The following is a 14,675-nucleotide window of genomic DNA, read 5'->3' as shown; positions in this document are numbered from 1 at the left end:
GATGAGACTGCCAAACATGGTCGATGCATGTCGTTGTAACCCAATAGATTCATGCTCACAATGCCAATCACTGCATTGTCTGGTTTAGACTTGATTGTAATATACCTGGAATATTGCTGAGTGTGACATTAAACAACTTACGTCTTCACAAGCCATGATTTCTGTTTTATTGTTGATAAAGGTGTAACACAGCTTTCTTTACATCTGTTTCTTTCACAGATATGACCTAGCAGAACTATTGCTCAAACTTCGTCAATATGACAAAGCTGAAAAAGTCCTTACACAGGCACTGGATAATGAGGGACAAGGTGCGTTTGATTCTCCCCACAGTATACCCCACTTCTGAACAATTACATCTGAATGACTTTCTCCCAACATTTTATTGCACCATGATCAGGTTCTGTATCCTGATCAAGAATTTAGCCAAACATGCTGTTGCGTATTTATTACCACCATTTTGATCATGTTTCCTTGATCCATTAAGATCCAGGTTAGAATTGGTCTTCATCAACCCATGTCTGTCGTAAGGGGTGATTAACTGGATCAGGTGGTCACACTGCTGACTTTTTTGACACATCAAAAGTCCCAATTATGTAGATATATGCTCATGTTGTTGATCACTGGATTGTCTGGTTTAGACTCAATTATTTAGAGAACCCTTTCATATAGCTGGAATATTGTTATGTGTGGAGTTAGACAACAAACCAACCAAACAACCATGTTGACTCACTTCTATGAACTGTAGACCTGGACACACTGATTGAGCACACAAGGTACCTGGTCCTGCTGGCTAGGGTCTACCAGAAGAATGACAGGATGGATGATGCTCTGGAGACTCTTAACAAAGGCAGGGACATGCAAGCCAGGTAGGAGACCATCTCAGTTTTGTTATTCCTTGGGGACATGTGTCGGTCTGCTGTCTTAACATAAACTGGTTGTAGTGTTTATGAGAGATTGGGTCACTTGCATGTTGTACCACTCTATGCCAAACACTTTTACAATACTGGCCTTAACTCTTCTCCTAGAGTCTTGGTGGTGGAATTTAGTGGTAGGTTTATTTTATTAAGTGCTCAAGACCAAACAGAATGTTCCTTGACTAGGGTGTCCAATTTGATGCTGAAGTCTCAGACTGCAATAGACTACCAGGAAATACATAAAACTGGGTTATAATGGACAATACCTTCTCATTGACCCTTAGCTTTTGTGTATTTCAGGGTGTTGAAGAGAGTTCAGATGGAACAGCCAGATGCCTACTCTGCCCAGAAGCAGCTGGCTGCAGAGTAAGTCTTTCTTTCTCCCATTCATTAACTACTACTGGTCCAGGGTACAAGAGGCCTTCAGCAACCCAAGCTTGCAACTACGCTTGTTGTAAGAAGCGACTAACAGGATCAGGAGTCAGGCTCACATGACTTGGTTGACACATGTCATTATGAAAGTCTCGATATCCCCAAATCAGCCATGTTCTACTCAAATAAGTTAAAGAACCATGTAGTATTGCTGCAGTCATTTTTTAAATGTTAGAGTAGTACATAGCATTCAGGAATTGAGAGGAATATTGTAGCTATTCTTTGATAAACATGGCTTGACAAATTTGATCATTTGTGATGGTATCGCTGGTGTAAGAGTTGTTATTCAACATACTCTTCACAATCCATCAGCGGATTGTCCGGTCCACTTTGAATACATACAACCTGATGGGTTAACTTTTGAATATTGCTGAGTGCAACAAGAGCAAACAAGCAAAATCTCAGTTGTTGTTGTTGTATGTGTAATGCCCCTTGTTTGTACAGTATCTGCTGCCAACTGGCCCAACACTCGGCCAATCAGAGGGACTACGAGAAAGCCATCAAGTACTACAAGGACGCTCTGGTCTACAATGAGAATGATGGCAAGGTGAGAAGTGACTTCAGGCCATTTTCACAAAGCTGCTACAATTGTAATTCCAATACTGTAAGACCAGTTTGTGCAAGTGGGCCCTGGCTAACACCACGACTGGGAGCATTATTGTCTACTTTGCAGTTGTCAGTTATTACTGTGAAAACAGACAAGTATGCACAGAAAGTTATTAATGTCAAAAATGAATTATTATTATAAGAAAGGTAAGCTTTGGCCTGTCAGTACTTTAGTGAAAGAGGACTTGGTTCATATATTTTAAGGTCACCTGTGTAGGTAAGCCTTGCCCTGGCTGTACCTGATGACAGAGGACTTGATTTATATACTGTAACCTTACCTGCATAGGTAAGCCTTGACCTGGCTGTACCTGATGACAGAGCACTTGATTTATATACTGTAACATTACCTGTGTAGGTAAGCCTTGCCTTGGCTGTACCTGATGACAGAGCACTTGATTTATATACTGTAACATTACCTGTGTAGGTAAGCCTTGACCTGGCTGTACCTGATGACAGAGCACTTGATTTATATACTGTAACATTACCTGTGTAGGTAAGCCTTGACGTGGCTGTACCTGATGACAGAGCGCTTGATTTATATACTGTAACATTACCTGTGTAGGTAAGCCTTGATCTGGCTGGACTGTACCTGATGACAGAGGACTTGGATTCCTGCCAACATCAACTGATGATGCTACTCAAGAATGATAAGGAGAATGACGCTGCTACCATTGTAAGTATTCCGATCCAGTGTTTTGAATATTACTGGTCAGTGTCATGGGATCCTTGTCATTGTACTCATGATGAAGGTTTTGTGTGGATTCTGTGTTATGCCATTTGTCATCAAGGACCCTTGTTTCATTTAAGAGTGACATGATTTAAAGAGAAGATGCACATTGTTAGTTTTATATTTTCAGATGTTGGCCGACCTGATGTTCCGCAAGAATGAGTATGACTCAGCCATGTTCCATTTCCAAAACCTGCTGCAGCTGAAACCTGGTATGTATGAGTAAGTCATGCTAAATGATCGTCTTCCCATTGTTGACATGTTTCAACAGGCTTGTGTGTTAAAAGGGACAGTGTGCTTACTAAGGGGAGAATGAAGCTTTGGAAATGGAGTGGAGCGGATGCCCTCATTTAAAAAAAGAACATTCTATTTGCCGTTCTCTTTGGTTTCAAGTCTGATCAGTATTTTTCGTTATGTTGTTTAGATAAGTAAGAGAAGTGAAATACGTCCTTCCCATCCTTCTGAGATGAAATTGCTAGCCACTCTCACATCCCAGCCAGTTGAGATGAATCAGGAGATTTATGACCCCACCCCCAACATGAAATAGTTTGTGCTTGTTTCCAACCCCAAGTTGAAAGATTATGCCCAAAGCCCTGCCATCTAAGATGAAAAGTAAAGTCTAAAGGACCTGCCATCAAAAATGAAAAATAAGGTCTATTGGACCTGTCATCAAAGATGAAAAGGGAAGGCTGTAGGACCTGCTATCAAAGATGAAAAATAAGGTCCATTGGACCTGCCATCTATGATGAAAGATCAGGTCCTAGGGCCCCTTGAAAAGCTTCGTTAGCCTTTCAAGAAATTTTGAAGCTGAATATGACAAGAAATGTTATGAATAACAACAAGGCATTCTCTTTACCAAAGACAAGAAGTAACCCTGAGCAGCTGTGCATGAATAATCTATTGTAAGTTGTATGCTTCTCTCGAGGGTAATATGGTAGCATATTAGCAGTGTCACCTGAGCTGTCAGGTGAAGGTTGACACTGCTACAAAGATAGTGCATCAGACTGTATAACCCAAAGGGAAGCATACAACATATTAATCTTACTGTCATGTTAAACGTACAAAATATCATTTTATTTTATTTGGAATATTGCTACCGACTGTATTACCCGTAAACAAAATGGCGTCTCCCTCTTGCCTGGATTTTTAAAATCAGTGAACATATTTTGACAAGCATAAATCTGCTATAAAAATGGTTAATTATGTTTAGGTTGAATGTACAAACAATTCAGTATATAAAATAGTGTAAATAAAGCAGTGGAAGTTGGTGAAATAAATGTCTACATCATTGAACTCAAAAACTGCTTATCGAATTGTTTTCAAACTCCGGGCAATGCATGCATCATATTATGACATCATACCATTGTTAGTGACACAGCTTCTTGGAGGTGAATTTGGCAGTAACTGTGGCAGCGGGTAAGAGGGTGAAACTTTTTAAAGCATCATTGACCAATGAAATCAAAGTATTTTACATGAAGGCAAGATAAAAGTTGTTATCCATAATAAAAGACACATACTGAAGGTTACTTATCACCTAGGTATCTGCTAACCATCTGCTTTTTGGTCATGATGATGCTGATACACAAATGGAGTGGTTCTGTGTAGATAACTACGATGCTTTGGCTCGTCTGGTCGACTTGATGCGGAGAGCAGGAAAACTGGATGAAGTCCCTAAGTTCCTGGAGATGGCAGAGGCTGCATCATCGCGTGCTGGAATGGAGGCAGGCTACAGTTACTGCAAGGGGTTGTATGAATGGTATGGGATCTCTGACTTTTATGGTCCCCTTGTATTGCTACAGAGTGTGCACAGTTGCCTCCCCGACTGCAATGGTCTCCTTTCTATTGACATGTAGTGTGCAAAGTTGCCTACTCTTGAGTGCATTGGTCTTGTGTTGGCTTATAATGGTGATGCTGTGAACTGGGTGATGTGGCTAAAGGAATTGTGTCAATGTGGAACGATGCTCTTGATGTCAATTTCTAGACAGTCCACTCCAGAACAGATCATTACCGACCAGTTGACTATTGCTTGTCTCCCTTGCATGTTTCATGTTCCCTTATTATTTATTCCAGGTATACTGGCAACCCTACTACAGCACTGAAACTGTTCAACAAGGCACGGAAAGACTCTGATTGGGGCAACCAGGCTATTTACAACATGATCGAGATCTGCCTCAACCCTGACAGTGATACTGTTGGTGGGGAGGTGTTTGAATCTGTGGATGGAGACTCAAGGTGAGACATCGAAGGCAGTTATGTGCTCACCCACTGTTTTGTCCTGAAAGGTTATTAAAGGACCATTGAAACTCTAGTGAAAATGTGTAAAAATTAACTGTGCTCCCTTCGTTCTCAAAAAGGTGTATACACCCCAGCTTATGAAGCTGCTCTGATGCCAACTGTGTAATCCCATCAGTGAGATTAGTATGAACAACAAGGGGAAAAAGCCATATTGAACTGTTTTATACGACTCAACCTTTTCCAGGGATAAGGCAGATGTGGTATCCCATTTAAGTCTACATGTATTTTGAGAATTGATTTTCCCTGCCATGGAGTTTATTATTTCTGCTCAAAAACATCTTGAAGCTATTCCTGTTGCATCTCACTCCAAGTATGTAAGTTCCATTCCCCAAATGGGTACAGCAGGATAGAGGGGAAGTTGGGTAGCCGAGTGGTAAGAATGTTCACTCTTTATGTTCAAGACCTAATTTCTAATCCCAAAATGGGTACAGTATGTGAAGCCCATCTCTGGTTTACTCTTCCATGATATTGCTGTAGTATTGCTGAAAATGTGGAGGCTAAACTCAATGGGAGATGTTCATTCTAGGTATGGAAGGATTGGTGTTGTTTCCATTTGTCAGTTTTCAGATTTTTCAACTGAGGCCATTTCCAGTGTTGTTTGTATTTTCATGCATATAAATGAATCCATCAAAGTCTTGCTGTTGTAAATTGCAGTGGTTCCTCTGACCGTGAGAACAGTGAACAGATGGCGGTGAGGACAGCAGAGAAACTCTTGCGGGTAAGTGTAAGTTTCTTCAAACATGATGCAGCACCCTTGTTTCTGTGAAGTCATGTTGGTGTTTGAGATTGGCCACTTAAATTTCATCATAAATTGACAGACTAAACAGCATCCAGGCTTTCTGCATCACAACTGCCCCAGCTGCTGCTAGCCATTGCAGATATAAAGTACTTTAACATAGTGGCATGATGGCCAAGCTGGCTAAAGCACTGGTTTAGTGATCAAGTGAGCTTGAGGTCTCGGGATCAAGCCCACCCCATAGAAGAATCCACAAATCCATTGGAATCTGAGCAGATGGTGGCACCATGAATATGTGCAAACATCCAGTTGCAGAGCAGAGCCTAGAGCAACGTACACTTGGACAGAGTACTGTGACTATGCGTACCAATCCACTCAGATATGAATGGGTATTTTGTAAAGATGAGATATCTGCAAATGATTGTTCTGCCCAGTGACTGCAAGAGTTGTATGGTTCCCAGGGAGTTCAGATTGATAATAAAATGTGCTATTGAGATTGACATCCTATGACATACTGGCCTGGGCGTCACTTAAAATTGGAAGCATGAAGAATTTGTGATGACTTCCCATTTGGATACTTATTGAAACAATATAAAAAGCCAACACTGATCCGACCATCATTCAGATATGGATTGATGTTAAGACAGTTTAGTGCAAATACTTGTATTTTTCAGGAAGTAAAGCCAAAGCCAGGTGATTTTCGCCCGAAACTGCAGGCTAACATGGCCCTTATTGCATCCAAACAGAAGTCCAATGTGGAGAAAGCCCTGTCTGCGTTCATGGATATTGCATCATATGAGGTAAACTGAAATAGTTCTTTCTACAATCACATCCTTGACGACAGTAGTGAAAGTATCCTCATGACATTCCAACATCTTAAGTCCAATCAAAGTGTATTCTTAAAATCTTGTTAACAGTTTCTCCAAAGCTCAAGTAGACATATTGAAACAGTCTTGAATTTAACTATCAAGAGCTTTGAATATTGTGCATATATGACACTCCTCTGATTAAGTGAAATTGTTCATCTAACATGGGGTCCAAGGAAGTGTTTGGATATTTTAATTTCTTGTAAGCATTGATGATTATATTTTGAGCATACAAAAGGTGAAGGGAAGTAGCAACATTCAAGGTTTTGTCTGGTGAGTTTCTACTTAGCGAGTGCTCACTGTTGTTGACTTGTTTCAGCGGGATCATGTCGGAGCTTTGTATGGCATGGCAGCTGCCTACATGGTTCTGAAACAAACTCCCAGAGCTAGGAATCAGCTCAAGAGAGTGGCCAAATTAAACTGGAACATGCAGGTAAGTGAATTTAAAAGGCAAGTGCAAATAAATGAGTGAGGTTGGTGCAAATAAGTGAGTAAGGATAGTACAGTGAGTCACATTTTAGGCCTCTTTTAGCAATTTTCCAGCAATATCATGGTGGGGGACACTGGAAATGGGTTTCAAACAAGGCTAGTACAAATAAGTTTGTGAGGAAAGTGCAAATAAGTGAGTGAGGCTATAACAAATACGTGATTGAGGCTAGTGCCAATAAGTGATTGAGGCTAGTGCCAATAAGTGATTGAGGCTAGTACAAATAAGTAAGTGAGTAAAGCTATAACAAATAAGTGATTAGATTGACAAGTAAGTGAGTGATTGAGGCTAGTGCCAATAAGTGATTGAGGCTAGTGCCAATAAGTGATTGAGGCTAGTACAAATAAGTAAGTGTGTAAAGCTATAACAAATAAGTGATTAGATTGACAAGTAAGTGATTGATTGAGGCTAGTGCACACTGTGATGATCAAGAAGGGAGTTAGTTCTTAGCACTGTTGTTGTTGTTGTTGTTTTATGTTTTGGCAACAGTGGCAGTGTTCTGTAGGGTGCTAACAGCCAAAAGGAATGACTGTTGTTTCCAAAGTGCCATTTGCTGTTGCGCAGGATGCAAATGAGCTGGAGAAGAGTTGGTTGTTGCTGGCAGATCTCTACATTCAGTCAGGGAAATATGACATGGCCACTGATCTTCTGAAGCACTGTTTACAGTACAATAAGGTAGGTATACAGAAAAAGATTATTTATGGTGTGGAAACATTGTAACTCTGTAACACTGATGTGATTAATATCTTTTTAGATGCTTGATTGGCATTTTAAAGATGTTATTTTAATGAACACAGAGATTTTTCTGGGTTACGTACAATGGAGTTCTGGAGTACAATGTATTAGGGCTTGTTCTAGTCCTGTCATTTGGTGGAACTGAACTGTAACTACCTGATGATGGGACTAGAACAAGCCCTGCAAGGTTGTAATCTAGAATAAAAAGAAGATGTACCCTAGAAAAATCGTTACCCAAGAAGGTCCCGGGGTAGAATAGGCCTTCAGCAACCCATGCTTGCCATAAAAGGTGACTATGCTTTAGGTGACTAATGGGATCGGGTGGTCAGGCTCACTGACTTGGTTGACACATGTCATCAGTTCCCAATCGTGCAGGTCGATGCTCGTGTTGTTGATCACTGGATTGTCTGATCCAGACTTGATTATTGACAGACCGCTGCCATATAGCTGGAATATTGCTGAGTGCGGTGTAAAACTAAGTTCACTCACTCACTCACTGACACACTCCAGAAAAATCTCTATGTTCATCAATATCCTTTGCTATGTTGCAGTCATGTTGCAAGGCCTATGAGTACTTGGGATTTATCATGGAAAAGGAGCAGTCCTACAAAGATGCAGCCCACAATTATGAAAACGCCTGGAAGTATGGCAACAAAAACAACCCCGTCATCGGTAAGGCATGAGACAGATTGTGAGTGTTAAACTTCCTTGGGTGAAATCTGTTCTATTGTTTAATGCTCTTTCTTATCACAATATTCTCATGTGATGATAGTGAGTGTGGTTTTTGCATACTTATTTGGATCTAACTCTCAACTGGTAAATATCATTTCAAATGTGAGTTCAGGGCATAGAGTAACAATATAATTATGAAAAACTCACGAGAGGGAAATCATGATCACCAAAATATTTCCGTTCAGTATCCCCTTTTGTCATGATATTTTGTTAAATGACCATTGAAACTCGGGTGAATATGAATCCTGCACTCCCCCCTTTTCTCAATAGTGTGTACCCTGCTTTCTTAAAAAACTGTATCCGCCCTGGCAAACTCATAGTATGTAGCAGAAACTCTGGAAATTGTTTGTTTTGTTTTTGATACATGGAATGGGTGTCTTTAAAAACTACTCATGTGTATGACTTTAGTTTTTCGCTGCATTCAGCATATTCCAGAAATATCATGTCAGAGGGCACCAGAAATGGAGTTCACACAATCTCCCCATGTGGGGAATCAAACCTGGGTCTTCAGCCTGCTGAGCGAACGCTTTAACCACCAGGCTACCCCACCACCACTTACTCATGTGTGGTATACGTTTATATGAACTGTGACAAATCTTAATGGTAAAATCATTGCACAGGGCACAAGATAATGCATAGGAGTTACATGGAGCTTTGAATTACTTTATAGATAAGAGATGATCAAGTACAACAAGTACATCAGAGAGATGGAGGCAAATACAATGTGTATACAGAAGTTATTGTATACAGGGTACACATCAAGTACATGGAAGTCATGTAGAGATATACTGGGGAAAATACAAGCAGACTAAGTTTAGATTTACAAGTACAAGGATATCACAAGCAGTAGAAGGATGTAACTAGCAGAGTTTTAGAATTTCAAGAGATTTTGCTAAGTCCTTGGGAGTTAATCTCTGAAGGCTCTACAACATATACAAGGAGATTTACAAAAGCAGTGGCTGAAATGACATTGCTAGGGGAATTTCTAGAAGAATTGCTTGGTATGTCCCTTCAAGAAGAAGCACATGGGGTGTTGCTAGGCATCTCACTTGAGAGGTACTTCAGCATACCCATGAAGATCTGGGTTTGAATTGATCTTCACTAACCCATGCTTGTCGTAATAGGTGACTAACAGGATCGGGTGGTCAAGTTAACTGTCTTGGTTGACACGTCATCATATCCCAGTTGCATGGTTTGATGCTCATACTGTTGATCACTGGACTATCTTGTCCAGACTCAGTCGTATACTGACCACTGCCATATAGCTGGAAAATGGCTGAGTGTTGCGTAAAACTAAACTCAGTCTCACCCACCCACCCACCCACTCACTCACTCACTCGCCAAATGCTAGAAAGTTGATAAGTTCTAATATCATAAGACACGTGCTCTGAGTACCTTCTGACACCTTTAAGCGGTTGAACATTAATTTGGTATAGCTGATTTTATCTCTATGATATTAATGAATATTTTCAGGTTACAAGCTTGCATTCAACTACATGAAGGCCAAGAGATTTGTGGATGCCATTGATATCTGCCATCATGTAAGAACATTTTGCTTTTCCTTTTGCGTTTCTTCAAGAAATAGTAGCTCAGACAGTTCATACTCTATAACAGAATAGCGAAGAAATCTGTCATCAGCATATCTCAGAATCATCTGTGTTGACTAATACTCACCTAGGGAATAGTGTTTAATGAAATTATCTTATTTATTCTTAATCACGTCAAACATAACAGATTTGATTCATTGTCTTCAGTGTGAATAAAGAAAGTCAGTATCGAGTATGTCCCCCAGTGTTCACACAACTATCTTCAATGCTTGGGCATATTTCCCATCAAATCAGTTAGATATCATTCTCAAAGGAAGGGGCAATCCTTTTTTTCCTTCAGTATATTTGCCTTTTGTTCTGTGACAGCAATATATGACGATGAGCAGTAGATAATGGTGTTTGAACCATGGCTCATATATGATAATATATGATATCATACAATTCCACACTGTTGTTGCCAACAAACAGATCATGTTTTCTTGCAGGTTCTTTCAAGCCATCCAAACTACCCAAAAATTCGGAAGGACATTCTTGAAAAGGCCAGGACAAGTCTACGAGTTTGAGAAACATACAGAGCCTTTTTCACATACCACAAGATGTATAAATATGTCATAGAGAGGTGATATCTCACACTGTCATGTGTATATAAGGAAGCCAGGAAACTTTGAAACACTAAGTTACTGTGATACTGAAGAGATTCAAAGATTGAAATGACAATTCATTGTACAATGAAAAAAATGAGATTGTTTTAGGATCTTGGTTTTATTGGCTCAGAGCGTTCACAATTGTAATACTGACCCCATTGATTGATCCATTCATTTGTTAATGCTTCCAGTCTGATGGTTGAGAAAATCAGCTTTAGTTTTTCACTGAGATCTGAAACTTTTTATGGTTAAGACAACTTCTGAATTGTAGATTCCAACACTTCAAGGCAAGTTCTTACTAGAGGTAAAACAATACATAAGTGCATCATGAGTGTTCATACACAAGTACTCTGAAGTCGATAGAGTTACTAAATTACTTACTAATCATTTAATGACACCCTGCACCTGAGCATTTTTGTAAGTAAAATATTACAGAATGAACTGTGCTACTGTATGTCTACAATATGTATAGTCTGTTTGCTGGGAATACGTACCAATGAATGTCACTATAAACCAAAATTTAAACCCATTACAGTGGAATTGAGATTGTGAATCCTCATAATTTTACCTTGTCAATTGAACATTTAAATCTCAGAGTTTTATTCAACTTAGGATAAAAGTTTTTTAACAAATGATCATAGATTCAAATCACTGTTATTGGTTTATAGTACAAGTGGGTATGCACATCAAATGAAAATACAAGAACAAGTAGGGTTGATCTAAGTTAACGCTCGTAATGCATGTGCAGTGGGTTCATTGTTCTAACTACTGCACTTACCATACTAATATATACTATGTAGGGTTAAGATATGGCAAGTGAGTACTGGAAACATGCGAGTGCACATGCATTACTGTGTCTGGATGGGAATAAGCCATGTGCAATTATCTATGGATACTGGATTGTTGTGCATATGAGTTAGAACTGGTATCGATACAGATCTTACAGGTCAATAATCATTAACTACATGTTGATCAAATGTTAATAAATATTGCAGAAATAACTTTAGCTGAAAACATTCCCCCAAATTTCTGAAATAAATGAATACATGTATCATTCACACCCTGGTGAGCACTGACATGTTTATGGTTGGATTACTATAGAAAACATATGGTCCTGAATACAGTTTGGAAGCAGCCCATACGAATGCTTTGTGTATTGTGTGAGTACATGAAAACTTTATTCTCTCACAAAAGTTTATTTATGATTATAGCACTATTTTCATGTCAAGAAACTTTAGTAATTCTTCCTGGCGATATTTCAGATTATCTTCCTCTTAGGCATCCATAGTTTGTTGCTAAATGGAGGTTCATGCCTGTGTTCTTGGACTCATTTTAAGGCCCCATGGGCTAAACTGATGGTGGAGCATCTGCAGTCATCATTACCAAAAACATCAGCTTAGGACAGACCATGTCTTGACTGTGAAAGGATTTAGGGGTTGACCACTTCATGTGCTATGGAGAAGCAGGCATTTTTATAATCCACAAACGTGTATCTCAGAACCCTTTGAAATAATAATTTGTCAGACTGTTGGAAATATATACAAGTTCACTGCCTCCCAAAAATATTTTAAAAACCTATTAGTAACCTAAAAATAAAACCTATTTCATCGCACAGGATATATTTTTCAAATGTCTGGACAATTTATCTTCTTGCGCCTCTCCTTCTCCAATCCCACAAACTGGCAATTACCATATGGATCTTTCGGTAGTCTTACCATGGACTAATTATCATACATTCCCTCAACATTTTTTGCTGGGATGTTTTTGTTATTTATGAAGAGTTATTGTTATATAATGTCCGTCCATTTTGTAAAAAGGGAACTTCATACATGTATAATATAATAAATGATTCTAAACTGATGTATTTTGTATTGATTTGTGGTGTGTGTGTCTGGACATTGTATGGGTTTCATCTTTTGATGTGTATACGATATACAGATATACACGTGTATAAGGCATAGCATGTTTGGTCAAAACAAACCAATTAATACCATACAAGAAATTTCCAGACGTCAGCACACGACCCCTGGTCGATTCCCTAGGTGTTGTCACGAGAGCGACGTCGTAGGGTTGCCACATATTGTAGATTACCAACAAGTTCACCAAGTCTATAACCGCTTATTATCAAGGATCAGTTTATCGTACCTGAGAACAGCAAAATTTCCCCTTTGACGAGCTTCTTCCATGAAAACTTTCAGTTTCCTGCGGATTGCGACCTGTGAAGGTCCCAGGGTAGGATAGGCCTTCAGCAACCCATGCTTGCCATAAAAGGTGACTATGCTTGTCACAAGTGGCGACTAATGGGATCGGGCGGTCAGGCTCACTGACTTGGTTGACACATGTCATCGGTTCCCAATTGCGCAGATCGATGTTCATGTTGTTGATCACTGGATTGTCTGGTTCAGACTCGATTATTTACAAACCGCCGCCATATAGCTGGAATATTGCTGAGTGCGGAGTAAAACACACTCACTGACACACTCCTGCGGATTGCCCTGATGCATTTGGCAAAGTCCTGACTCACACTATTTCTGGTTTTCTTCAGTTTACCTGTAGCTTTCAGCACCGCAGTCTTTGCGTAGTTGGAGGTCACCAGAATTGGCTTGGCTCCTGCTGACCTGTCGGTCAAGAGTTTTATTACATCAATATCAGTCTCAGGTATATCCATAGACTCACGGAGAGGTGTCATCACCTTTTGCTCTGTATCCGCCGGCGTCTCTCTAAATGATTCCTCAACATTAAAGAAAAGTAGATTGTCCCTTTTCAGCTGGCATTCGAGCATGTCTATTCTCCGCAATGAGCTATCAGCCGCTTTCTTCAGCATGTTATTCTCCTGAGCAAGCACTGTCATTTCATTCTCCATTTTACCGATTCTCTTCGTCTGTTTTCTTTTTTTAAATTTCCATTCATTTCAGCACGCATATCTGGTCACCATCCATAGCATTCTGGCGAGACTCTGATCCTGGATTCTTGTCCACATTATGGTGAAAATCATCAGGATAGATAGGAACAGTACAAGCCAAGTCACATGCCGTCTTACAAAGCACACGTTTCGATTTGTGTATGCTAAAAATTCATTTAACTTAACGCAGCGGTTTTTTACTTAGAAGCAGTTTTCATCACAGCCGAAGTTTGTGCGGCGTGCTCCACGATCGGATCACGTGATTGTTTCTAAACACAAACTATGGAGTTTAGATAACTTAAGCCAGTTAAGGCTCGGTATGACAGATAGATGAACTGTGGCAGTCTGTAAGGAGACAATAATTAGAACTGAGCCCCATGAAATGGGTTGGCAGAAAAGTCGAGGAATTCCATCACCGATCATGAGACCTGAACAAAAGGAACGAAGGTTGAACTGGTGCTTACAGCATAGCAATTTTAACAGGGCAGGGTGATTTTCTCATATCTCAAGATCTGTGTGGCTGTTTCTTAATACACTGAAATACTGGACCAAACAAACTGGAAACCCTTTGTATCAGCTCCCAAAGTACAGTCCGAAATGTAACCTATGGGGAGGCATATCTGTGTATTTGAAGGTAATGTGAACAGTGAGCGGTACACGGATGTTCTCGAGGGGCATTCTCTTCCATCTGTTCACGTGTTCTGTGGAAAGTTTTAGATTGTCCAAAAGGACAACGACTCAAAACACCGTTCAAAGCATTCATAGACGTGGTTTCCTACCCCAGATATGACATATTAGATTGACCAAGCTAAAAATGCTGAAATAATGCGAAAATGCTGAAATGAAAGAAGAGGTGGTCCGATATTGGAACGGCGTGAACAACGATATTCTAACTTCTTTGATCAGTAGTGTGCCCCGCCACATTGAAGCCTGTATTGCTGCCCATGGTGACTTGACAAAATACTAACAGTTCACCCGTTTTTGAATCTGGAGTTATGTTCAGCTAATATTCACATTTAACACGTCAGTAATGAGAATGAGTGAAAGTTTTT

At 39.8% G+C, this 14,675-nt stretch overlaps 2 protein-coding genes across 3 annotated transcripts in view; one reads left to right on the top strand and one right to left on the bottom strand.

The window, feature by feature from the left end:
- LOC137297897 (tetratricopeptide repeat protein 21B-like) overlaps positions 1–12,581 on the top strand; it is a 308,763-nt gene extending 296,182 nt beyond the window's left edge. For both annotated transcript variants that reach the window (XM_067829878.1, XM_067829877.1), the window contains 15 exons: positions 220–308; positions 746–866; positions 1,215–1,280; positions 1,791–1,893; positions 2,515–2,625; positions 2,810–2,891; positions 4,285–4,435; positions 4,750–4,911; positions 5,629–5,692; positions 6,385–6,510; positions 6,896–7,009; positions 7,628–7,738; positions 8,350–8,470; positions 10,004–10,071; positions 10,563–12,581. In XM_067829878.1, the coding sequence (XP_067685979.1) occupies positions 220–308; positions 746–866; positions 1,215–1,280; positions 1,791–1,893; positions 2,515–2,625; positions 2,810–2,891; positions 4,285–4,435; positions 4,750–4,911; positions 5,629–5,692; positions 6,385–6,510; positions 6,896–7,009; positions 7,628–7,738; positions 8,350–8,470; positions 10,004–10,071; positions 10,563–10,640 (1,567 nt within the window). In that variant the 3' untranslated portion in view covers positions 10,641–12,581. The remainder of the gene's footprint in view (positions 1–219; positions 309–745; positions 867–1,214; positions 1,281–1,790; positions 1,894–2,514; positions 2,626–2,809; positions 2,892–4,284; positions 4,436–4,749; positions 4,912–5,628; positions 5,693–6,384; positions 6,511–6,895; positions 7,010–7,627; positions 7,739–8,349; positions 8,471–10,003; positions 10,072–10,562) is intronic.
- On the bottom strand, positions 12,029–13,584 carry LOC137298731 (uncharacterized). The gene is made up of 2 exons (XM_067831009.1): positions 13,195–13,584; positions 12,029–12,088 (listed from the first exon to the last, which is right to left on the bottom strand). The coding sequence occupies exons 1-2, from the start codon at positions 13,582–13,584 to the stop codon at positions 12,029–12,031; spliced, it is 450 nt and encodes a 149-aa protein (XP_067687110.1).
- Positions 13,585–14,675: the final 1,091 nt, after the last annotated feature.

The sequence above is a fragment of the Haliotis asinina genome, chromosome 10, assembly GCF_037392515.1.
Source record: "Haliotis asinina isolate JCU_RB_2024 chromosome 10, JCU_Hal_asi_v2, whole genome shotgun sequence".
NCBI lineage: Eukaryota > Metazoa > Mollusca > Gastropoda > Lepetellida > Haliotidae > Haliotis > Haliotis asinina.
The sequence above is the reverse complement of the archived record's forward strand: the minus strand, read 5'-3'. Positions and strand labels throughout refer to the sequence as shown.

What these genes read in the sequence shown, in the direction of transcription:
- LOC137298731 (XM_067831009.1), bottom strand. Translation starts at nt 13,584, where the DNA reads ATGGAGAATGAAATGACAGTGCTTGCTCAGGAGAATAACATGCTGAAG. An exon ending in CAATCCGCAGGAGTGTGTCA is followed by an intron (nt 12,089 to 13,194) that starts GTGAGTGTGTTT and finishes TGATGACTGCAG; the next exon opens with ATGCTCCACCATCAGTTTAG.